General features: G+C 42.7%; 1 protein-coding gene across 1 annotated transcript in view; it reads right to left on the bottom strand.

The window, feature by feature from the left end:
* KIF26B (kinesin family member 26B) overlaps positions 1-24,843 on the bottom strand; it is a 280,597-nt gene that overhangs the window by 1,845 nt on the left and 253,909 nt on the right. Inside the window, exons 11-14 of the mRNA XM_052673160.1 lie at positions 18,172-18,334; positions 13,580-17,018; positions 1,778-1,980; positions 250-400 (exon numbers count right to left, since the gene is read on the bottom strand). Of these exons, the coding sequence (XP_052529120.1) occupies positions 250-400; positions 1,778-1,980; positions 13,580-17,018; positions 18,172-18,334 (3,956 nt within the window). The remainder of the gene's footprint in view (positions 1-249; positions 401-1,777; positions 1,981-13,579; positions 17,019-18,171; positions 18,335-24,843) is intronic.

The following is a 24,843-nucleotide window of genomic DNA, read 5'->3' as shown; positions in this document are numbered from 1 at the left end:
GCTGTACCATTTTAACATTCAGCTCTCAGGCAAAAAGGATTGTTCAGTTCTACCATCAGGATTTAGTAAGAATTATTGGGACTAGTTCTAGAAATATAGTCAACCTAAATTTTGTCCTTAGGTCATATGTCAGCTCATTTCAGTTTACAGACACAGTAGCACACATCTCACTCTTAGCAAACCTTTCTTCTTCCTCACAGTGAAATAAAGCAAAGGAAACCTACAAGTTCAAGCAATAAACGTTCTTACATTCACTGAGCCATTTGTTAGGATCCAGCATCAGGTACTGTTTGGTCACCTCCAGTTCTCTCATTAACCACTCGTACTTGGCCTTGACCTCAGCAATTCTCTGCTGGCGATGCTCCAGGATTTTCAGCTTGGCATTAAAACATATCACTTCCTGCCAACCGGGAAAAATGAGCAGGGAAGGAACAAGTGAAGAGGAGAAGAAATACCCAGATCCATTCAGCGAAATGATCTTCCAAACAATATTACTAACTTACTCTGGAAGCATATGAATTACTGCACAAAATAATCTATCATCTGTTTTATTTTTATTGTATTTTTTTTCTTTAATTATTATGATAATTTTGATGCTTTTGATCAGTGAGCTTTGGAGTCTTTGCAATGATATTTAATAATAAACAGTAATAGTTAGCACCACACAGCATTTTGAAATGAGATTAACTGTAGCAAAACATTTCTGTTTTTTGTCAACAAAAGTTTGTCTAAGAAAAAACTAAACTCTTGGAAAAAGAAAATCCAGTGCTTGGTGCATTAAAATGCTAAGTATATCTCTCCTTGGTGTGTAAGAAATGCAGCAGTCACATCATTAAATAAGAAAACCGGTAGCAATATCGAATTCTGAACGTTCTTAAACAAAAGGATGATGTTGGTGTGAAAAGTTCTATCAATTCATAATCATTAAAAATGAAAATGCATCTTCTTTAAAGACAAGGGGCACAGTAACAGCACAGGCTGCAATGCTGTCTGGATGCACTCCTCGTGGCTTCACGTGACTTCTGAGTGACAGCCATCAAGATGTGCAGTAGGTGAAGCCATGATGATGGCTGGCTACCATTAGCAGTCTGGGGGCAGCCCCCCTACTGGAATTTAACTCCTCCAAGCCTGTGCTAGAGGCTCAGCACTGCTCTATCTTCTGTTCTGTAGGCAAATCTGCTGCGTTAATCAAGTGTGGTAGAAAACACCACCCCAAGAATTGATGTTTTTCTCCATGTAAAACTGTATCAGATGACACCACCATGAACAACCTGAGTGACAGGAGCCTAGAAAGGAAAAATGTCTCAAAATAATAATAAAGCTTATATACACAGTTATTGTAAAAACACTAACTTCAGATACTCTTCATGATTGTACTTCTCAAGAGCTGATCTTTACAATTCTCCAACTTATTTTTAAGTTTTGAGGGGTGAGGTTGGCTGGAGAAGCTTTGCTATTCTGGAAACAATGTCATCAAAGCACTTAAGGCACCAATGCTGTGTAGAAAGATAGATAGATGTGAAGTGCTGCTGGAGAACAGGAGTCACCAAGACTATTAGCAAGGACCAAAATACAAGAGACCAATGTCTGTGAGCTGTTCCTGAAGAAGGCATAACTTGAGTTATAACTGGTCTTAAACGAGATACAAGTGTTGCTGCCAGTTGAATTGACCATGTACAATACTACACAGTTCTGACCGCTTTCCTATGAATCTGCACTTCCAACCTGGATTTCTCTCTCCAAGAAGAGACAGACAGCACACGAGGATCTCACTCACCTTGCTGTCTCCACCTCGTCGCCGCTGGAGTCTCTCCACATCATCTATCTCATAGACTTTGATCTCAAAGGGCTCCCCCAGCCCCCTCTGTGCACTTCGCAGGGGCCCATCCACCCAGCGGACCCCAGGGCTGTTGGCAGGCTTCCTTGCTGGGGAAGCGGTGTCAAGTGATAAAGCTGGAATCAGCCTCCGTCTCTGGGAGCCTGTAATTGCAGAAATCACCATGTTGTGTTAGCACAGTTAAGATTTGATCCTCAGAGGGCACATGCGCCCTACAACTTCTGGAGGTTGGATCTGCTTCCGTTAGCTCAGGTCTCAGTGTGTACAGGTATAGTGATGAAGGGGCAAAGCATCAGGTGGTATCTGGTCTGGCTTTGCTATCCTCTCTCTTCACTGGTGCTGGCTTTTACAGCCTATGAATAAGGATCAGTCAGCCTCTCCACAGCCCATTCTGGGGGAGGTATGGTTGTGTTGCTTTCATTGTTGTTGTTTTGTTGATTTTTTTTTTATAGTAGCATGAAAAAACACTTTGATGCCCAAGTTCCTCTACTGCACAGGAACTACTATGGCAACACTTCGTCCTTGGCACAATGCCAGTCTGGAGTGGCTAGGGCAGTAAAATCACTAGCAAGGACAAAATGCCTGTTATGTATTTCCAATCTCAGCAATTGCACGGAATTGAATTAGCTTTGTTCCTGCTCAGTACGGTATTTTTCTAAAACATTCCTCACTTACATGCATAGCCTTAGCAATGGTGAAGAGCAAGACAGCAGCAGTAACAACTGACTGGCAGAAGGGTTAGTCACTGTGTCTGCATCAATAGCTCTGCTTTATGATACCAGCACAGCGGATGGGAGCACTGCAATAGCAGAATATTTACCATGGTTGATAAAGCCCAGCCATATGGAATGCATCTGCCTTGTGAGTTGCCAAGTCTGGGCCTCAGGTAAAGCAAGAGAGGAAAAGCACGCCACTGGCCTGATGGCAGCAGTAGGGAAGTTGAGCATATGGTTTGTTGGGAGAAAGAACAGACACGTGCAAAAAAAGAAAAACTGGTTACATTTCCCTGCTCAGTTTAGTTAAATCAGAGCAGTGGCTGGATTACAGACAAAATAAAAGGGTTTGTAGCTGACAAGTTCTGCACCACCTTTCCTAGGAGACACCAGGGATACAGGGGATGGGAGAAACAAAAACAAAAGCCAAAGCCAGCAAGTCCAAATGAGACTATCGATTGACTCTCTTAGCTGCAAGAACAATACTGATGCCAAAAGGGAGGGGATGAGAATGATCATGCAGATTTTATTTTAAAAACAAGATAAAATCATCTAAAGGAATTCTTAGCACTGTATTCATTGAAACTTGAATGTAAATAGCTTCAAAAAGTCTGCCAATTTCATGCGTCAATGAAAACTAAAAAAAAATAATAATCCATTGGTTGCTTAGTTTTTGGATTTGCAACTATCCAGCATCAGTTTCATTCATAGGTGTCAGCGGACATTTTCTCAGCTGACAACTCTGTGAGCTATCATTGTTTTGCAAGTGCAGCAGTCTGTGCTAGAAACCAACATCTAGTAATCGGCAATTAACCTGTAAATGCTAACTGTAACATGAAGGAGAATGGTCTGTCTTGCTGCCTATTTGCAAAAAACTTAGTCTACAGAGCTTTTATTCCAGTGCATCCAAAATAATTCCCTGCAAGAAAAGGAGGGCAAAGCCAAGTCATGCAAACAGGCAGCCCTTTTGTACCAAATGGCCTCAGCCCTAACCTGCCCATCCCGTCACATCCATCATACTCGTGCTTCTAATCAAACTGCAGCCCAGCAAATGAGCCCATGCCAGAACAAATGAAGCCTTATAAATACTAGCAAGCACAAGTTTTTTTAGGCCTTTTGAAACACCATTGGAAGTCAATGTCAGCATAGCTAACAATTGGCAACAACAGAGAGGCAGTTTGGGAAGGCACCGACAAAGTGCTGTACTGAGGGTGACTGTCATCAATGATGCCAGAGAGAGGCAACTGAAGGGCAAGAGCAGCTGTGTATGTGAAGGGAGATGAGATGGGCTGGCAGACCATTACTATTTGCTGCATGCAAGAGATCTGCAAAGGGCTCAGCCCACCTGGGAAATGAGCCCTCTGCCTGTTTTGCAGCAAATGTCACTGAATTCTCAAGCTGAGATGAGACCAAAAGGACTTAGGCACTAACTACTTCTAAAAGCACTTTTTTTCAGGGTTTTGGTCTTGACCTCTCACAGGAGTAGTCTGAGTGTGAAAGCAATCTCCTTCCTACCTTTGCTGCTCCTCAGCTTTTAGAGACAGCAGTTCCCCTGGAGGTGCAAATGAATCTGATTCACCTTGCCACGAGGACACCACCAGGCTCTTACTTGGAGCAAAGCTAAACAGATGTCACTGGAATATTAATTACAGTAAATATTTTTGCATTGCATTTCTATTCATACCCATTTAGCCTGAATGACAAACAGAAGCCTGGGGTCTAGGAGAACTCCAGCACAAGGCTCTGTCTAATAGGCCATATCCTTCAGTGAAGAGGCAGAGACCACAGCTGTGGCAAGATGTATGCTAACATAAACTCACTGTGCTTTTTGTGTCTGCATAGCCTGTGGGTTACGCCTCCATTGCAGCCAGGCAGTACAACAGGGCTGAGCCATCAGGCACAGCATTGAGTGTTTGCTGGGAGTCAAAACTGAATCTAGTTATTTGAAATATGCACTGATCAATAGGCTGCTTTAGGCCAGGTACAGTAACTGACAGTGTCTGACAGGTGACTCCTGCCACTGACTTCTCCATTCAGTCCCTGCTTTTTCTGACTTTGCATTACTTGGGATCAGCCAGGAGATACAACCTAAGCAATGCCACAAAGCAGCTGACAGCTTCCTCATCCATATCAACACGCAGAGACAACCAACTGCTAAAATGAATGCAGTTTTCCAAGTCTCAAGCTTAGCTTCAGCACAAATAACCACACTGTGAAACAGCCCTGAAAATGCATAGAATACAGCAGATCGGTTTTCTACTTTGAGCCATTGGTTAAGGTCTGGCAGGTTCAGCTCTGCCAAAGACCAGACAGGGTTTAATTAAGATAAAAGGAGCAACAGTGGAGTGAATGTGTACAGTGTGAAAGTGGATCTGGCTGAAGAGCGGCACTGAAGTTAAAAGACACTGCAGCGCATATATGTCCAGAGAAGCCTTCATCTTTAAAGTATTAGAAACACAGAACTTCAAGGATAAGACGACTCACTGACCTCAGCAAAACTCCCAACTCCATAAGGGTATGTGCTCATAAAAGCATCTGTTAACCATGGCAGAACCCCTAAGCAAGCTGGTTTTGTTTACCTGCTGTATATTTTGTGGTGTTCCCTTTCTATTACTTTCTAAGAACGCATTCCAGTTGGAGCATCTTTTCTGTGGAAAAGGTAAAAGCAAAAAGTATATAGAATCAAAGAATTGCTCAGGTTGACCTTAAAGATCATCAGGTCCAACTGCAACCTAACCACATTATCCTAACAACGCTCCGCTAAATCACTAAATGCAAAATACCCACAAAAAGGAGCATGATGTATGTCTCTTCAAAGCAGAGTGCATCTGCATTGGATGCAAAACAATTGCTGCCCCTGGAATTTTAAGTTGTTGAAGATGAAAATATAATTTGTTATCGTATAATTCCAGGAGTATAGTGTGATCTTAAAAGCAGGATGCACAGCCAAAGCTATTCTCACTGCACTAAAAGCTTTTGGAGGTAAAACTGCCTTTGTGTGCAGATCTTGGTAAGCATTTTGTTGTGGTGTTTTTTTTGTTGTTTTTTTTTTTTCTCACCAGAAAGTCCATACAAACTGAAGGTGATTACAAAAACCTAATCTTGGCTAAGGAGAGCAGTACCTCTAAGCCAACATCACTCCTTCTGTGGCTTCATTTCCAAGGAACAATAGCACCAGCCTCCAATCAAATTGTTTGCTGACTGGCAAAGATTGTTTGTCTGTTCCCCCTGCTGCTCTTCCCTGTCCAACAATGGGGCTGCTGCTTTGTTTGAGCTGAAGATGCTATGCTGACTTCTCTCTTTCCCATTTCCTACAGGGTCTGCCCTCATGGGCAATTATCCATGACTGAACCAAGTCCTCCCATTTCCTTTGACCTCCCTCCTCCTAGTTTATTTTACAGTGCCCTTTCCTCAGAGAAGAGAACAGCTACTCATTTTCACACAATTGCTTGGATTTTCACACAATGTGTGCAATGCCAAGATCCTCTCCTGGTTCCTCAAGTCATTGCCAGTGCCTTCCAGTGGAAAGTTGCTGTGATAGCATGGAGGCTTCATCAGAAATATTTAGGGTGCCCAGCTTGAGGTTAGTACTACCATCAATAAAGAATCCTGGCATTTATTGCCAGAAAATCTAAACTATATTTGCTCATCCTGGCAACTCAGATTGCACCTGAAGAGCTGGAGAAAGAAACACCAATGGGATTTGTCATTAAGAATAGAGTCTTCTATGACCACCTCCCCATAAAACAATTCAGCCCTTATTTTGAGTTGGCTTGTATGCAATCCTGCCATTGCAAATCAGTAAGGAGTACAAGGACACTTGGGGCTCAAAAGAACTGCTTGCTGTATGCAGGAATAAAGCAACCCTTATTTATAATTTTCCATTCATAGCTATACTAGACATGTTGCTTCTATATATCTAAGGAACCTCTATATGTATAATTCTATATGTATAATAAACATACCGAGGTACAGCCTACGTCAATTTTATTTCTATCCATCCTGTTCATTTTTGATCATATTTCTTGAATTACCATCTCACTTTAAAAGGAGCCTTTCAGGGCAGTTTAGAGCTGGTGAATGAGCACTGCTGAAACCAGATGAGGAAGCAGCCCTCCTGCAGCGTGGCAGGTTGACAAGTAATCTGGGAGACGCTTCAGGGAAGATGTACATCACGGGGGCTGCGCTTTCAGTGCCTGCAATCCCTAGCAAGGAAAAAAAACAACTAGAATCTCTTCTACATCTTTATCTCTCCTTGGTCTGGATTTTGGTTTGTCATGCATTTCTCAGCGTTGGGGTGTCACTTAAGAAGCTGGTTACTATTACTGCAATACCGCGCTAAATGTCTGTGCTGCTAGTGGCTTGGCCAGCAAAGACAGAGGATGGAGAAGGAAGGGGCTCTGCAGCCCCAGCGTTAGATCATGGTGAGACAGCAGTAAAGGCATTCCAATGAGCTAATTCTGTGGCAGCATAAGGGGCAGGTTTTATTTACACTCGGCCTAATGGCGTGCGACTCAGTCATGCATGTTACATGGAGCCTTCACTGTGCACAATAGCCTGCTGCCATTTCCTCTATTAAATCATTCCTATGTTCATGTGGCTGAAAGCTCAGTGCTGGCATGCAGTAGTCAAGCGTGTAAAAAATGATTACTCTGATCCCTTTCAACACAGATTTGCTGCATGAAATGGCCTCGCATTGACCTGGGAAAATCAATGCTGTTGTTTTAATGAACAAAAAAAAAGTGGAGCTGAAGCCCACAGTGCCCCTCCTTCTGCTCTCCCAGCCAGCAGTCATATGCATAAAGGGTCACCTGCAAGCAAACAACGTCTTGCTGTATGGCTCTAACATCCTTTGTCTTGGTAAGGGAATAATGCAGGATATCAATTAGCTATCGTCAATTGTAAGCAAGTTAAAGTGGAAATGCTAGAGAAGCCCTACAGCTTTTTGATACAAAGAGCAATTTTCAGCTTCCCACAGTGCCTTTGGCAGTCTAAACATGAACCAAACTCCTTTTCACTTGGATTCAGCAAAAAAAAGCTCAAATTCTTTTTGTGGTGTTTTCTTTCAGCATTATCATTTTGGCTGTTTTTCAAAATACGCTGCTTTGTAATATTGGTTGGAGATGGACTTTCATAATTTACAGTCCCCAGATTCAGCCTCTGGCTTTTTCTGCTGCTTTCATGGACTGGGTTAGGTGCTACCAGACAGGTAATATGTGTGAATATGGAGTTATCAGGGCTTTCCAGGAAATCTGAAATCTCCATCTTTAAAACCAATCCAGCAGTGAAATCCAGAGCACAGAGGCAAGACCAAAACAGGCATTCTAATTGCAGATAATTATTGGCATATCTTAACAGTCTGCCTTTTTATGAAAGTGTTTAAAATCATGTAGCAATTTGTTCTACTTTGGTAGCAAAACTCAGAACTGCAAAAGAGCCGCAAGGAGTCATGAAACTTTACTGCAAAAGCAATAAAATGCTGCAGCAAGAAACTTTAATTATCTACAGGCAGACAGGTTACCTGTGCAAAGAAGATTAAAGCACAGACACACACAGACACACAGGCAAATCCTATCCAGGACAGGTAGGAGCACAGTCCTGCAGATGCCAGGAAATACAGCTGCAGCTCAGGACACACATTCAAACATCAGGAAGGCCTTGGATTTCCCCAGTCTTGTTCAGACTTGGCCTTACCAACAACAGCATCCCTTAATTTTTTGTTTCCCAATGCTCTGCTTCCAGTATTCAGGAAGGCTGAAGTGGCCCAGAGCAATGCTACACAGAAGCCCTTTACAAGAACTCTCTCCTCTGGGCCTTGACTTTTTTTGGCACTGCCTGTGTGAGCCACCTCTTCTTCCCATGTCTTTGACCTTCACTGCCACGTTGCACTGCATGTCGGCTGCTCCCCCAGCCTCCCTGGACACAGAGCACAGCCCTGCTTTACCCTGCTGCCATCAGTCAGACTCAGGCTCAGCTCTGACAAACCTCAACTGAAGGGCATAGAAATTAAAGGAGAGAATCTCCCAGGCAGAGTAGGCTCTGGGCTCAGCAGAGTGCTGCAGGCAATGACACACAAGAGCCCCTGTGCCTCACCACATGTCACATGTACTGGGGCTCTCGCAGGCACCTGAGCCTGCTCCCAAAAGGAACAACAAAGCAAACAACCTCGGGAACATCCCTATATTTTCCTCTGAAAGCATTATTTTCTGCCACCTTGTCTCAGAGCCCCTCCCCTTCTGTCATCCCCAGGGGATGCCTCCCGGCAGATCTGGCAGTCCCGAATCCTCTGCAAGACAGGGCAAAAAGCACAAGCAAGACATTTGAGCACATTGCATGGGAACGCAAATGGCCTGGCTATGCTGAGTAAATCTAATTAAAGCCTGGGCTCTTGCACAGCTGCTAGCTTAGAGCTGATGGGATCACACACCTGGAAGCAGCAGCAAAGCTGTATGGCTGAAAGCATCCAGTCCTGTTTTGCATTGAGAGCTTTTCCACAAGGCCATGATCTAGTTCTGTGAGCTGGTTACAGACAATAGACATTACACAGGCTGCTCAAGGTGACAGAGCGAACCAGCAGCACCATTGGGAACACAATACAGATCTTGCAAGTCCTTCCCTGCCTCCCTGCCTGCCTCCTGCTCATCCCTGTTGTGTTCCCAGGGTACAAATACAGCTTGGTTAAAATGGAGTTAAGCCTGAATGCACTTCCTGATGACACGAGAGAGTCTGTGCTATAAAAGCATCCTTGTCATTGCCTTTCCATGGAGCAGCATGAGGCCATTGCACTTGAAATTTCTGAGGTATTAAAAATAAAACATAATTGGTGCTAGTGATGACTGTGCTGTAATACCTCAGTGCTCTGCTCAAGACAGCACTGCCTCCCTGAGAGAAAGACTCGGAGCCAAGAAAATGGCTGAAATGCGGATTGTTTCCTACAGAAAAAGCACTAACAGAGTAAGCAAATAAATGGGAGCAAACACGGTTGCACAGATGCATGTGAATGGAGAGGGGGGAGGGACTGCCGCAAAAAATAACAGATAAAGCCCTCCTCTCTGATGTTCAGCAAGGGCAAGGGAGGATGTGCAGCCAAGTCAGTCAGGGTTGAGGTTAGGAGTCAAGGGTGCCTGCAATTTAATCCTGTATCTGGTTGTCACTTAGTGGAGGCATTGCGTGAGTCAGTGAAGCCCTCTGCCTTGATTTCTGCACCTGTAAAATGGAGTCTAGAGTAATATGTGCAACACAAGGTGGATTAAAGGGTGGCCACACAAATCTTTGAAATATACAGTGATCTATCAGGGCTAAATAGCTCTGTTTTCACTATAAGTGGTCACTTAGGGCAGTATCTGCTGATGCTGCATTATAGGACCAATGTTAAAAGCTACAAAGACAGAAATGTTTATGAAAATAAAAGGTTACTTCAGGGGGAAGGCTTAAGTGGTTCATGATATATACATATGATTTTCAGTAGATATCAGAATATATTGGGCTAATAATTGGGGTGGGTTTTTTTGTTTTTTGTTTTGTTGTTGTTGTTTGTTTTTTTACTTTTGTTTACACAGCACTGGGCTGTCTGTGAGTTGTACACATACCCATGTAGAGCCCAAAATTTAACCTAGGGCTACACTGAAGGATGTAATCTAGCTTTATCTTTCAAAAGCTGTCAATACAGGTCTGATGTGTCATGTATGACAATCAGCACAGAAGCACCTACACATAAAAATAATGCACTTAAAAGCATTGAAAGACAAGATCTTAATCTCAAGAAAAAAATGATGTCTCCCCAATGTGTCAGAACTTCAAAAGTAATTGTGAGATCTGACAGGGCTGCTGGTGATTCTGCTAAAGACTCTTTATAGCTCCTCTTAAAGGGGCCTTGGGCTGATTCATGATGATCATGTCTGACAGCTAGCATTTCTGCTAATAATAATCATAAATAAAGTGGACAAGGTTGCCTGACCTAAAATGAGCATATCTATAGTGCCATATCCATTACAGCACAGTGGATCTCTGACTGCAAATCAGGAAAGGTCCAATGCTCTTGACACTATGTATTAAAATAATATCCATCTTTCAAGAGCCTCAGAACCTTTGTATGCTATCGTTTTCATTAAAAAGTGTTCCTTGTGAGAGTTCATTCAGATGAGAACAGACTTACAGACAGGAGAAATTACGGAGGATAAAAGATTGCAAACCTTTGCATATTTTTTTGTTTATTATGCAATAAAAATATGTTTGCGAACAACTCTATTCTTCCGTATATCTCAGATCCTCCTTCATGTTCTCCTGCATTGAGGTAATAATCCCAATTTTATGCCATCATAAATCTGCTGACATGTGAAAAATTATACTATTATCAAACACATCAAAACAGAATTATGATATTACTGCTGCAGGATGAACTTCAAACTGGAGCTGGGTTACAAGAAAGTGAAGAATTATGAATTTCTGGGCAATGGTTGCTGCTACAGATATAGAAAGTAATAAAGATCTTTTTTTTTTTTTTTTTTATTTGCATTAAAAGAACTGGTTCCTCTTAGAAACACAACTCTCTCAATATAGGAATTAATTGCAGATATAGGGAATCACTCTCAAAAGCAAAATAACAAAAAAAAAACCAAACACGCTTACAAACTGTCCACATCAGGTGACTGACTCAATTAAGAGAGAAGCTTTGCACATACTTTGAGGGATGTCAACATGCCACATTTTGCTGTGCCTAACAGAACAGGTATCTTGCAGGGATGCCTATGCACAGAAATTGCTCCATCACAGAGGTTAAAATCCAGCTGTGGTAAACACCTGCAACATTGCTGACAAGGGAGAGAGGAACTAAGCCACAATGGAAATTAGGCTGAACACATACGTTTGTCAGTTAGAGAGAAAGCTGTACTTTGAAAAAGTAAAAAAGAAAGAAGTTGTATTATGAAAAAAAGTCAGATTTTAGTTAGCAGTAAAACAGTGGCAAAGCTGAGACTGTCCACATTCCTTGCTAAGGAAAGCTTCCTGCTTGACTACCTTTGCATATCTGCACAGCATGACAAATCACCACCATTGCTCGGCCAGGTTCAAAGCTGGCTAGATCCAAGGGAGGGGGGATAATCTCTTGTTTTTGATATGGATGAATCTACATTTCAGTTTTCTATGCTTTCCCTCACCTGTACAGCTGCTCTGCTTTCACAGCAATTGTTATTTTTTTGCATCTATTCCTAGTTCAAATTTTGTTGAAAATCACCATCTGTGGCATAAGCTAAAGAAAGGGAAAGTGACCCACCCTGACAGAGACTATTGCAGATGGATTTCTCTCAAGAATGGTTACTGGATGCCTTTAACTGTCTCACTATCAAAGCAATGGGAAAGCAAAAGACTCAATTTTTGCTACAGAATCCAAAGAAAAGGAAATGTCCTATGGAAAAAGTGCATATCATATGGGCAGCTTCTCCACAGCACACAGTCAGTTGCCAGTACGCTCCCAGCATTCTGCGTGGTCAGCTTTGGATTCCTTTTCCACAATATACAAAATCATCCTTCTTTTTCTTGCAAGTTACCATTAAGAAGTTTATATTTGAAAGGAGCCATTAGAAGAGCAGCTCATTAGAAAGAGGAAAATTAAGTTACTGCCACATATGCAGAATAGAACAGAGTCTTTCTAATAGGATGCAGAGTTGACATCAGGAAGATTATTTCATCACTTGGCCTTTGCTTGCACAATGTAGAGTGGCTTTCAGATGTATCCTCAGAACAGGTATTATCAGATGTGTACTTTTGAATATGGTTTTAATTGTGGTATTCGTTGTGTTCACATCTGTGTTGCACATGTTCTTCCTGCTACTGCAGCAAAAGCTTGAGAAAAGAGAGGGTAATGCCTCACTCATTTCATTCATTCTAAACAAATCCCAGAGGTAAGTAACCCAGCAAGTGAGAATGGCTTTGTGAATTAGGAACTCTATGAGAATTACACATTTCTGCAGCCAGAACTACTGCAAAATATGCAGCCACTGGTATTTTAAATACTGGTATATACCAGTCCCAGTATCTATATGCATTTTTTAAAAAAGGAAGTTGGTTAGGGCAGGACTTACACTTCTGGTTGGGAAAACAGAACCCAGAAAAAAGTGAGGTGACCAGCTGATGGATGTTCCTCATCCCTTTCCTGCAAACCTACGAAAAACTATTGTCCTGGTGAGAAGTACGAGCTGCAACACCATGGACTCCTGGCATGGACCAGCAGGCTCTTTCTGATTAAAAAATGTAGTAAGAAAGCTACTGGGCGTTCTGATCCTCTCTGTGATGACTAACTGCTCTCAGACTTGCAAGTACTTTAAAGCAACAGTGCTCATACTTATAATATTAATAGTATACCTTATTAATAATAAAATTACTTGGAGAGGAAGGACTTGTAACTCAAAAGTTAAAATCCAACAGACTCAGTGGCAGGATATGATCTTTCAACAGCATGGGCATAACTTTGTTCCATCTTCTAAAACAGGTGGGAAGAAAGAAGTGACAGATACAGTAGCAGGGCATCTTGCACCTTTTGGGCATTCAGAGTGCACAAGGAGCAAAAGGGAGCTCCCAGCAGTTACTGCTGTTGAGCAGGACTCTGGCCTTGTGCTGCTGAGCCACACATGTACCAAGAGAGGAGTCTTTGTCCAAAGTGCTTGAAATTACATTTCACTACCTCATAAAGGCATCTTTTTGGAATCAAATCAGAAGAATATTTGTATAAATAAATACTTAATTGCAACTAGCAACATGAAATAACTGTAGAGATAAGCGTTCTGTTAATGTGAAATAAACCTAAGTGAAATGGGTGGGAGAGAGACTCCACTGCATATGCAGTGCAAACACAGACATTTGTGCATGTTGCTCGGAAGAAGCCTGGGGCCTGGGACACTTACCCTGGCCTCTCATCTCTGCTGCAAACACAGCTGGCTCTGATCTACTAGCCTATCTTCAGGAAAGGGCTCTCCACCATGAAGAAGTTAGCTGCTTTGGTCTGTTTTCTCCTTTCACATCCCTTCAAGCTTACCTGTGGTTGATCGTTTCTTCGGTGTTTTGAGACTCCGGCACCTGCCGCTGGCTGAGCTGCTGTTCTCGCTCATGGAATCTTGTGCAGAAGAGGCGCTCCCTGTTGCCTCGCTGTCCCTCATCATGCTCTCATAGCCGCTGCTGCCTCCGCTGTGGTAGAACAGGGCAGTCTTCCCCATGGCGGGGGGCAGCTCCCCACTCAGGACACTGCTGTTATCACTCCCATGACCACTGCTGCAACGATGAGGCTTCCGAGGAGGAGTGATCTTGCTGTAAGGAGATGGCAGCACATGAACTGCTGGCTTCTCCTCTCCATGAAGGCCACCGCGCTCATCTGCTTCCACGTTTCCTCGGAGCTGCAAGCCTCTGGAGCTGGCACTGCCTTGGAGCAGCTCTGAAATCCGTCCATTGACAGCCCGCAGAGGCAATTTAGAAGCAAGGCTAGAGCCTCGGTTTCTGCTGAGGGACTGTGTTGACCAGGACATATTCTTCCCACTTGGAGGCAAACTGGAACTCTGCCCAACAGACTGAGGCAGAGACTTGGTTGAAAAGCTGAGTGTTTTGGTAGCAGAGGCAGACAGGCTTCGGGCCTTGGGACTTGCCAACAGGAGCTTGCTGACTGCTGAGATCTTTGACTGTCCAGCTTTTGGCGACGCTCCTGCAGACTGGGAGAGAGCTGAGTTGGTTGGTGAGGACATGACACTGCGGCTGACGCTCCTTCCAGTCCTAGGCATGGTGGTGTCTTTGCTAGGGTTCATTTTGGAGTTCACGGAGGACAGGCTTTCTGCTCTCTCCAGTGACAGACACTCGTAGTGACTTCCTGTGGACCTTCCAAGGGAGTTGGTCCTGCTGGCGAGCTGCTCCAGCTTGGCACTGAACAGCTTGCTGCTGCTGTTGTTGCTGCTGTTGTCAATGCCAGGGCCTTTTGGTTTGGCATTCAGCTCCTCGGGGAAGCTGGCCTGGAAAGGCACAGACTGGCCAGAGGGACTGCTGGTGGTGCTGCTGGTAGCACTGTGCTGGGGGCTGGCTCTGTTCTTCTGATCCAAACTTGACTTTCTCACTGGAGGCAGAGGAGGTGTCCCTTTGGGGCGAGTGAGGACACAATGTTTGGGAGAGGCCACTTTTTTGTCTAGGCTGGCCTTAGAAAATTGGGTGTGGGCAGGAGAAACAACTCCATTGCTGTCAGAGGCAGCAGAATGGAAGTGACTATCGGACTCCTCTGGCTTGCTTGCCTTTGGAGGCAGCCCTCGAGGGAGGCTGCCCACCTTCAAGCCATCACTGGAATGAATTGGACTCTGGGTTGCAGAGCCAGATGCTGCCATCTCACACCCATCCACAATTCTCTTCAGACTATCACATCCTGGGGAGACAGAGGCATCCCCACTGCTGCTGCTGCTGCTAAACCTGTCTGCTGGAGACTGCTTTGTGCTCTGCTCAGATTTGGCTGAAATCGTGGTCATGTCAGAACTCAACCCATCACTGCTCCCAGAGCTGTCATTTTTTACATCGTCTTGTCTCTTCAGCCAAGGATCTTCAAATTTGATATCTTTTTTAGCATTGGGTTCTTTCCCCTCATGGGGATGAGCAACCTTTGGGTCTGCATTTACCGATACAGCATCATCAGTGTCTTGTGCTTTGAAGGAATTAACAGCAATACATGGATAAACAGTAATGTTTGTCTTCATTGGGAAGTAGCCCTCACAGCTGTTGAGGCTAGCAGTGTTTTTAATTGTGACAGTAGTTTTCCCTAAAGCTGATATTTTACAGCCTTTGATGGGTGGCACTTTGCTGAAAGCTTGTTCCCCCATTTCTGACAATATAAGCATGTTGTCGGTTACTGGCTTCTGTTTGTCACCTACACAAATCATGCTGGCACTTTGTATGGTGCTTGCAAAGTCGGAGACAGGAGGTTCTGCCATTGCTTCTCCATGCCCATAGCATGCCTGGGCAATGAAACTGTGGCATGACTGCTCACCGTCACTCCCTGTGCTCATTTCACTCAACCATGAGCTGATAGATGAGCGTCTGCTGCCATCATCCTGGGACTTGTCATCCAGGCCCAGCTTTGGAAGTGGAAGGAACTGTGTGATGCTGACCTCAGACACAGGAGCTGCACTGGAGTAACATTCAAGATCTTCAGATATGCTGCTGATAATACTGACTGGCCTAGACCCAGAGGCCAAAGCCTGCACAGAGCAGTCACTGTTAAAACTGATGATACTGGTTGGGCGCCCATTGTCAAGGACCCCACTAATGGTTAGCTCTTCTACAAGGGTGAACACCAGCTCGTCCTCCCCATTCAGTTCCAGTGGCTGCTGCACAGTCACCATAGTAGTGCTTAGAATCTCCTTCTTGGATTCAGGAGAATGGTTTTGTTGCTGGTCTTCACTGAGAATGGTCTCTTCAGAATCCCCATTGCTGGAAGACACTGACTTCTTCATGATCTGAGGGCTCATTCCTGCAGGTGGAGTCCGTATTTCTGGCTGTAACAAAGATTCAGTAGATGTCATCTCATTGTCCTTACTCAGGGAAGCTGGTGGGGGTGTGGTGCTGGGAAGAACTCCTTTCTGTGTATAGACTTTGCACCTCTGGGAAGGAGAAGTTGGTGGCTTGTACTCAGATGTCTTGGAGAGGCTCGCAATGCCAAGCCGGGGTGAACCCATTGGCCTTGGTTTCCCTTCCACAAAGCCACAGGTGTTGAGACCTTCTCTGCTGCTCTGCAAGCTGGTGCTGTGTGCTAACTGGCAAGAGCTAAGCTCTTTACTAGAGCTGCCTGTCACGCTCCTGGGAGAAGGAGGGGTAGAAATATTAGTAAGAGCTCCAGAAGGAATGGGGGAGTGATTTCTCTTAGTTTTGCTGGGGGTAGCATTTATATTTTCCTTGGCTTCTCTATCAAGATGCTGACATTCTGGCATCGTATCTTCCTTATCTGACGCTGGTAAGTGACTAAGCTCTGCGAGTTGGCTTGAGACAGAGCACTTAGACATCTGGTCTGAGCTAAACTGAGCAGGCATCTCTTCAAAGGGGAATTTGTTAGTCTCTTCACTGCCATCTATACAATCCAGCCTCTCCTGGAGCTCTGCAAAGGTGTTGCACTTCAGGCAATCTCTTTCAGATGTGCTGGGCCCCGATTCACTACCTTCCTCCATCCTGCCCTCATTTTTGGTCTTCTGCAGTGCAGGAACTATAGGAACAAAGTCAGGAGGACCTTCATTATCTGTCAGCTCCTTATCAGAAAGTGCAGTGCCATTGGGGCCAACATAAATCACTGTGTCACAGGACTGCTCACTGCTGGATGAATAATCAGGATCACTTGATAAATGCAAAATAGGGAAGTCTGGGTCAACGGTGTTTCTAGAATGGAAGGGTCTCAGCTGGGTCGGCCGACGCATCCTACCCTCCTCACAAGAGCTCTCTCCTCCAGAAGAACTCGATGTGTACTGCAACATCAGAGAGACAGAGATCATGACATTTCAGAATTGCAAACAGCTCCTTGCACAAACCGTATGCATACACAAAAAATGATATATCTAAACTGGGAAATCTCTAAACAAAGGCACAGAACTCTGAAGATCCTTATATCCAGTCTTACAGCAAACATACAGCAGTGTTCAACAGAGTACCCAATGCCCCAAATCTAAATGTTCCACACTCAGTCATGAGGCTTCCAAAAAAATAATGTACTGAATAAATAGATCAGGAGCCCTCACCTAATTTAGACCAACCAAATAAACTGGTTATTTGCCAAAGGCATTCCTATTTTTGTGTGTGAACAGGAACAAGAAAACTCATTACAGAAATAAGGCACAGAAAATAAAGACGGTCCCTTTTGGTTGTAATGCCAATGTGTGAAGTTGTATAATATGTTTAAGGGAGTCCTTGGGTACACACTGCAGGGACGGTGTGTGAAATGAATCCCTTCACGGGGACACATTGCTGTAATGGTGTGTGGAATTAATCCCTTCAGTTGTCTCTCTTCAAAGTTTTTTTCAATCCGTAGACTGTCAGTTTAAATCAAACATTCACTGGTTGTACGCAGTTCACATTGCAAGCTATACAGAAGAAACCAGGACTCCATAAGCATGGAATTAGATATAGCCCACCATCACTTTACTTCTTGGAAAATCTATCACTCATATTTACAGGCAATCAGAATAAACGAGGCATCAGTGCAGGCATTGGACACAATGCTTTGCATTCATTTTGCTCCTACTCTGTGAGAAGCAAAGAGAATCTAACTCTTCATTAAACCCAATTTACTGTACAGTGGCTTCATTCCTTATTATTTCATTAGCACTAAGAACATAACTGAAGATTTACACTCTCAGCTATATCATTAAATGAGGCCAGCTTAAAAACCTGTTAAGACAGATATGTTTGAAAGCGCTCCTCTATTTGATGCTGAAGCGTTTACATTCCCCTGTCTCTGCTATGTGCTCTGAGCCACTCGCCTAGGACAAGGAACATACAATCTTTGCACTTTGGAATTGGTTACTGATTTTGCTATATGCCTCGCTGCCCCATCAAGGATCTTTTGGGCTCCTTCCTGCTCCCTCTTCCAGAGCTACAAGAAAGAAGTTATATGTGTCTTACCTTAGTTTTCTTTTTCTTCATCCTGAGGACTCTGGATGCAATCTGGATGGTGGACAGCGTCTCAGCGTAGTTCCCCGCAGTGGCTGAAATGTGAGCTATCATTGTGGTGCGGCAGTTCATATTCCCCAGGGACTCTCGAAGCAACATGGTGAGCTTGCTGTCTCTGCAAAATAAAATGAATTAAGGCTGCATTAGCCAGCGAGGTTTCACTTCGACCACCGTGATGTGACTTGGGTCTCGGCGAAATTTTTTCTCCTCTTTTTAATGGAATTCTAATTAGTTCTGTTCCTCAGGTTTGCACTATCCTGTATCTGCAGCTGAGCATGCTGAAAGACTCTGGACTACAACTTAAACTTCTTTTATGTTCCCAGTTCCCGTTCTACGTCTTCATCTGGTCTCATTCCTTCAGCACTGTTACTACTGGTGAATACAGAACAGCAGACCAGCGTTGCAGACTAAAGAGTCACTGCAGCAGATGGCAAAGTGCTGCCTTTTTCCAGTGTACAAGCAGACTCCGAACGAGCTCCAGTAGACAAGAGTGTAGTGGATTAGATTAGAGGACCCAAAGTTTCTCTTGCCTGCTGGGGCACTGTGTAATTCAATAACGCTGCTACTTAAATCACTAAAATAACTTTGGATGATATTGGTGAAATACAAGCCAGTCAAGCCTTAAGACTTCTCACAACTGTTCTTTCATATTAGAGCTTTTTTTCTGCTGAAGTGGGAATAAAATTTTCTGTTCTTGCAGTTTATTGTTCGGAACAGGATAGTTTTTGAAATGCAGATGCCTTACTGTGGGGCTGTCTGTGACTAGACTAAGAATTGGAATCCTCAAGCACAACAATTCTAACAGCATGATGATGCATATGTAACTTTTGTGTGGTATTCATCTAATCCTGCAGTCAAAAATGCACAATATATACTTTTAAGGGATCTTTAACCATGAGGAGCACAAATAAAATAGCTGACCAGCTGGGAAATGGCATCTTGAAGAGAGCCTCTCCTGTACTATAGGTTGTGGATAATAGTTACACATGGCTCAAAGCAAAGACAACATTCTGATATTTATTTGTGCTTGATAAACTGCATACAGCAATTGTTTCCTGTCAGTAATACTATCAATGGCTTGGGATTATTTTTTTGTGGGTCACTGTTCAATCTCTGCTAATACTTATGGTGCATGTGTGCCCTTAGTCTTGCATTTAACATTCCCAGCTCATGGGAATTCTGCATAAAGCTGCAACCTGTGGGAAATTAAACTATATCCACTGGATAGGACTGCTAGACAAACATCAGAATTCTTGAATTTCTCTTTTTAATTGGGTAAATCACAGAAGTCAGGATTGCATATTTTATTGCATTTAGCGTTTAGGTGGGGCATATAGCTCTAGGAAAGCCACACCACAGTGAGCTGATGCTGGCTCATAAAATGTGCTACTCCTGAGCTTTACAGTACTTGTGATTTCAGCTAGGCTAGCAATACTAGATGGAAAATATTTTCTATTTCACGATTTCTGCTTCCTTCTGCTCCAGACACACTGAAGACAATCTGGCAGCTTTGAGAAGCAAGCAAACATCCACAAAGACTACAGTGAGACAGTCTCACTCATTTCTCTTGTGACCTAAGGCTGCTTTGAATCCACAGATCCCGAGTTAATAGGCTGCTGTACCTTAGGTTAGTGGCCCTCCTTTCCATCAAGGAATAATTAAGATGTCAAATTTTGTACATCAGTTACTGCCACTCTGATGCAGAGTTACATGGAAATTATAAACATCTGTACAGAAATCAATAACAAGCCTTTCATTTGCTAGTGCTTCTATCATAGCAAAACAGGAGTCGACGGGGGAAAGGGCAAAAGAATGCATTCTGAACATGTAGATCTCCTGAGAATACATAACCCATGCAGCCATAACCCATCAACACACTGCGGTGCAGCTCTCCTAAAGCTATATGCATTATGAATATAAAATAATCTGTCCCATCTGCCTTGCATTGAAATACATGCGTGCGAGAAAAATGATGATACCGAGAAAATTCTTATTCTGTAATTCAAATGCTGTGACATCTATTAGAAAGAAAGTAAAGGATGGATATTCTTTTTTAAGAATTAAAGCAAGAAAATTAGCAGCAAAAAAGTCCAGCCAATGTTGATTTCTAATGTCAGAGTTTCCTCCAATGCTGCCTGTATCTGGACTATCAATGTAACTTTGGACATAGACAAAATAACTTGCCTCCTGTCAGTATTGTACATGGAGGAATAAAACAAAGAGGAAAAAAATTAATGATCGTATATTTTTGACAATTTTAGACATTGTCTTAAAACATTCACCTGCTCATGGTTCACTGATGTCTCACTAAAGCCCCTCCTGACTCCTAAGGAAAGACTGAAAATCAAAGGGAACATAATAACACAGATGTGCGGCTTAGTAACTATTAATTTTTAACTCATGCTAGCCTCAGCAAATAAAATTATTGGTATTTTGGATATCTCACTGAAATTAGCTTGTCATACAGTATGAGATATGAAGTTAAATGCCTTGCTCTTGTGTGAGTGCTGACATGGCATTTCTGCATGAAAAAGAAAATTATTTAATTAAGTGATTCGTGAGCTGGTACTTGCAAAAAGCAGAATTTCCTGTGGAGCCACAAGCTTTACAAAGGGAAGGTCTGGACTAAAAGAGCTTTGAGAGGAAAGAACATTTTTTTATCTTCTGCCCATGCAAAACAAACTTAGGCATAGGAAACAGAAGAGCTGCTGTTCCTGGGTGCATGTTGCTCATGCACCAATTTCTTCATAGCAAATAGGAGATCTTCAGAGATGCATTACAAATAGAAATGATCCATTTGTGTTCTGCTCTAAGAGAAATGAAGTGGTATGTCAGAGCAGCACACCGATCCCATTTTATACATCTTTCTTCTTCTTAAATGTAGTTCTATCCCATCCACTAATGTTTTTATAGTTTAGGAAATTTATTGTAACTCCTTGTGAATTTAGGAATAAAAAACACAGAGAACAGCACATGAAAGTGAGGACAGAAAAGTACCACACTTCAGATGCCAAAGCCTTTATATCCGCAAACCCATTCTGCAGCCTTTTCAGTACTTAAAGGTTATTTGATTTTTCTACCTGAAGCATTTGGCCAAACAAAATACATTGCCCCTACTTGTAAACCCTTCCTAGCCATGGTCCTTATATCACCATGGCTACACTAAAACACTGCTATTTCCTATATTCCACACAGACAAAACTCCAAAATAAACTACACAAAGCTCTATCTTTGGAAAAATCCAGAGCCAGGAACCCTGGGGAAAGAAAGCTAAACTCACATCTCTAAAAAGAGTGTCAGTAGTTATGGTACAAAGAAGAAAGAAAGGAAGAACTGTGCAGATGCCAGGCAGAAAGGTTCACTTCATCCCATGAAGTAGCAGCTGTCTGTGCTGAAAGGACAAGAGGGAAAGTTGTCTCTTTTCCAGGCTACTCTCTTATCCTCAGCCTCTCACATTACAGCTGACCCTAGAAGACCCATATTACTGTCTTCTGTGTCTCTTAGTAGCTACTATTAAGGATCCCTAAAATATATTAAATCTCCTAAAAAGAGATATGCGCTGCAGTGTGCACAGTGTTTTCTATTTCTTGTCTTCTGAGACAATCATGCAAACTGGGATCAATGTAAATTAGTATTTTCATCTGCTCAGCAAGAGGGAAAAAAGAAACATATACCTCAATGATCCTCATAAGTATATTCGTATTTTCCTTCTTCACAATTGGTTAATTATACTCAGATTCAAACAAAATAGAATTGTATATCAGAAGAATGAAATACTCAAGATCATGATAAGTTTGTGTGGACAATGCCTAAATCCCACTTGACTGTGTGCATTAAGACTATGTTTTTTAATTTCACAACTGGATACCAATCTTCCACTAGACTCCTGCCTCAATCCCTGCACAGGATAAACAGTGCTCACTGAACAAGAAGTCATTCAGTCTTTCATTTAATCTCTCTCTTTTAATGTGTGGACTTGTGCTTTGCCTACTGTTAGGACTAAACAAACGCAGCTCTGCATCCAGAATGACTTATTTCTTCAAAGGCCATTCCTTTTTCTTTCTTGTGGAGCTCATCAATGCAGTTTTTGATGAATGCCTCTGAGGTGAGGTATATAATCCTCTGTTAACACCTGCTGCACTAAGTGTAGGTGTTCGGTTTGAAGCACTGATCTTTCAGAGTATTAAGCAGTATACAGTCTTTCATATTCAAGGTACATCTTCCTTTGGCTTCTGGTGCAGAGAAAATGGGAAAGCTGTTTCTCAGTCTGGTCACTTAGCAAACCAAAAACACAGTTAACACTAGGAATGCATTGGCAGAACCAGTTCTGATGGCAGTACCAGCTCCCATTGTAATACCGCTCCCTTCTCTTCCATGCCTCCTTCCACACTTCCGTACACTTTCAGCTCCTGTTACAAGTCAGGGTGGAGTTTATTGATGACAACCACATCTCAGTACGGTCCTGATTCATCTCCAAAGCAGGTCCTTCATTTGCCTTTATAAGATGCTAATTTTACAAGGAATAAGTTTTTTCCTGTAAAAAAACCACCCATACGCATAGCTCATGAGGCCAAAGTAGGTCTGCCAACACAACCTTATTTCTGGCATTTCCTGGCACTGTAGTACTTAATTTCACAATCTCAATGTTCTTATATATTTTATGTAATTTTATGGGGATTTATGTTTACACTTCACTAAGATATCAACAGGCTCAGACCCTTTATGTGTATTAAAAAGCCTCAAGTGCTGAACTAGCCAACCAGCTGGCAGCAGCAGCCAGCTGCCACTTTTGTACAGACAAGCAATAGAGCAGGAGGAAGTGGCTCACAATTTACCTTGAGGTATTGCTAGCATTTGCTGCTAGTGAGGGATGCTGAAGTTCCAGAGTACTGCAATCCTTTCCTGCGCTACAGAATTTTGCTCTCACGTACTCACATCCTTTTTGCCTTTTTGTTATCAGACAATCCTTTTCCCTCCTATCAGCATTTTCTTGCAGCTTCCCTGATTCATTCTTCTTCAGTCTAAGTCCCACAATATGATTCTCACCATGAGCTCCCTACTGAAGTAGTCCAGCACTGCTCCATTTTATCTTACTTTGACCTAACTACCTGCACCTGTCTTTGCCAGTGTCCAGCATCATTCCTAGCTCATCTCCCAGTACTGATCTTCTCTTTCCTCAACTCTTACTCCTATTAATGTCCTTTACTGGTACTGTATAACCATCAGGGCCCTTATCTCCACTTACATCCCCTCAGCTTCTCACTGATACCCATCGAAGGCACCCTATAACCCCCACATAATTTGGTATGCTCACTGCACTACTCTGCATGTGTTCAGGCTGGATGAGGGGGCACAGTTTGGACAGAGCCTTCTGACATACTTCCACTGAATGGCATGAAGAATCCGTGCTGGTAACGTGTTCCAAATGTGTTACACAGAGCAGAGGCAAACAATAATTGCTTTTGTTTAGGGCTTCAAAATAGAATTCATGAATGGAAATGAATCAGGAAGAAAATTTTACGCTCAGCAAATTTGAAGGAATTTGCATTGCCCAGCATCTCTTTCTTAGCATGGGAGTGACAAGCACAGGGCTCTCCACAAATGGAGGGATTGCTGGAAAGGAAGATCCAGCTCAAGTCTTGGAATCCCGATTTTGCTGTGGAGTTATTTAACCAATCCTATTATACACTTCACAAGTTTCTTTTTTTTTCCTTTTTCAACTACCTTAAAGAAAATATTTTCTTCATCTTCCCCTTCATCTCACCCCACTATATAAGGATTTTGGGTATTTAATGACAAAAGCAGAACTATCAGGAATAAAAATAACACTCTCAAGAGGTAGAATGCAATATTATAAATAAGCATTGGGACATACAAGGGTGTGTGCTTGAGCTCTCTATTAATCATACACCTTGGTGTCTTCCTAGGCACTTGGCCAAAAGAAAAATGTTGTCAACTCTCTCAAGGTGTTATTGTTACAGAATAAGACGATGTATGCCCTCAGGTGTCTTGTAATCTAATTATTTATAGAGGTATGTCAAAGGAAAAATCTCTGGAAGTATGGCAGTTAGTTTTGATCATAATGTCTTAACTCTGCTCCCTTGTGCTAATGCAGTGCTTTGTTCATAGTAATAAATGCTTGCATAATGAGAGAACCACATAAATACTCCATTTGGTTTTGGCTCTTATTGCACAGAAATAATCTCTACACAGGACAGTTCACAGCTTAAAAGGTACAAAACCAAAACGGTATGTTACTAATGGCTGAATTCAGGAAGAACCAGTATTGTTTGCTTAGCTAAATCCTTCCTTTCTGTTAATAATTTTGATAGTAGGAATGAGGAAATTAGAGCAGTGTGTGTAGGCACAAGCAGAGTGAGACCAAGGGGACTAATAAAGCTCAAGGTGGAAATTTCATGTTGCAAAACAATCTTTGTGCATGTGATAGATGCACAAGACAGCATCTTTTTGTTCCTTTCACCAAAAACTGAAAAATAGAAAGATCATCCAAACAGCTCCAGCTGCTCTAACATCTTAAACTGACTGTCCCTCTGACCATAAACGGACTTGTATAGAAGTTGCTCCCAGAGCTTCATGAAGCAGGCAAGAATTAGCTTGTTTCCC

This window comes from Tympanuchus pallidicinctus, unplaced genomic scaffold (assembly GCF_026119805.1).
Source record: "Tympanuchus pallidicinctus isolate F22 unplaced genomic scaffold, pur_lepc_1.0 scaffold1, whole genome shotgun sequence".
Lineage (NCBI taxonomy): Eukaryota > Metazoa > Chordata > Aves > Galliformes > Phasianidae > Tympanuchus > Tympanuchus pallidicinctus.
This window is presented reverse-complemented; position numbering and strand designations above follow the sequence as displayed.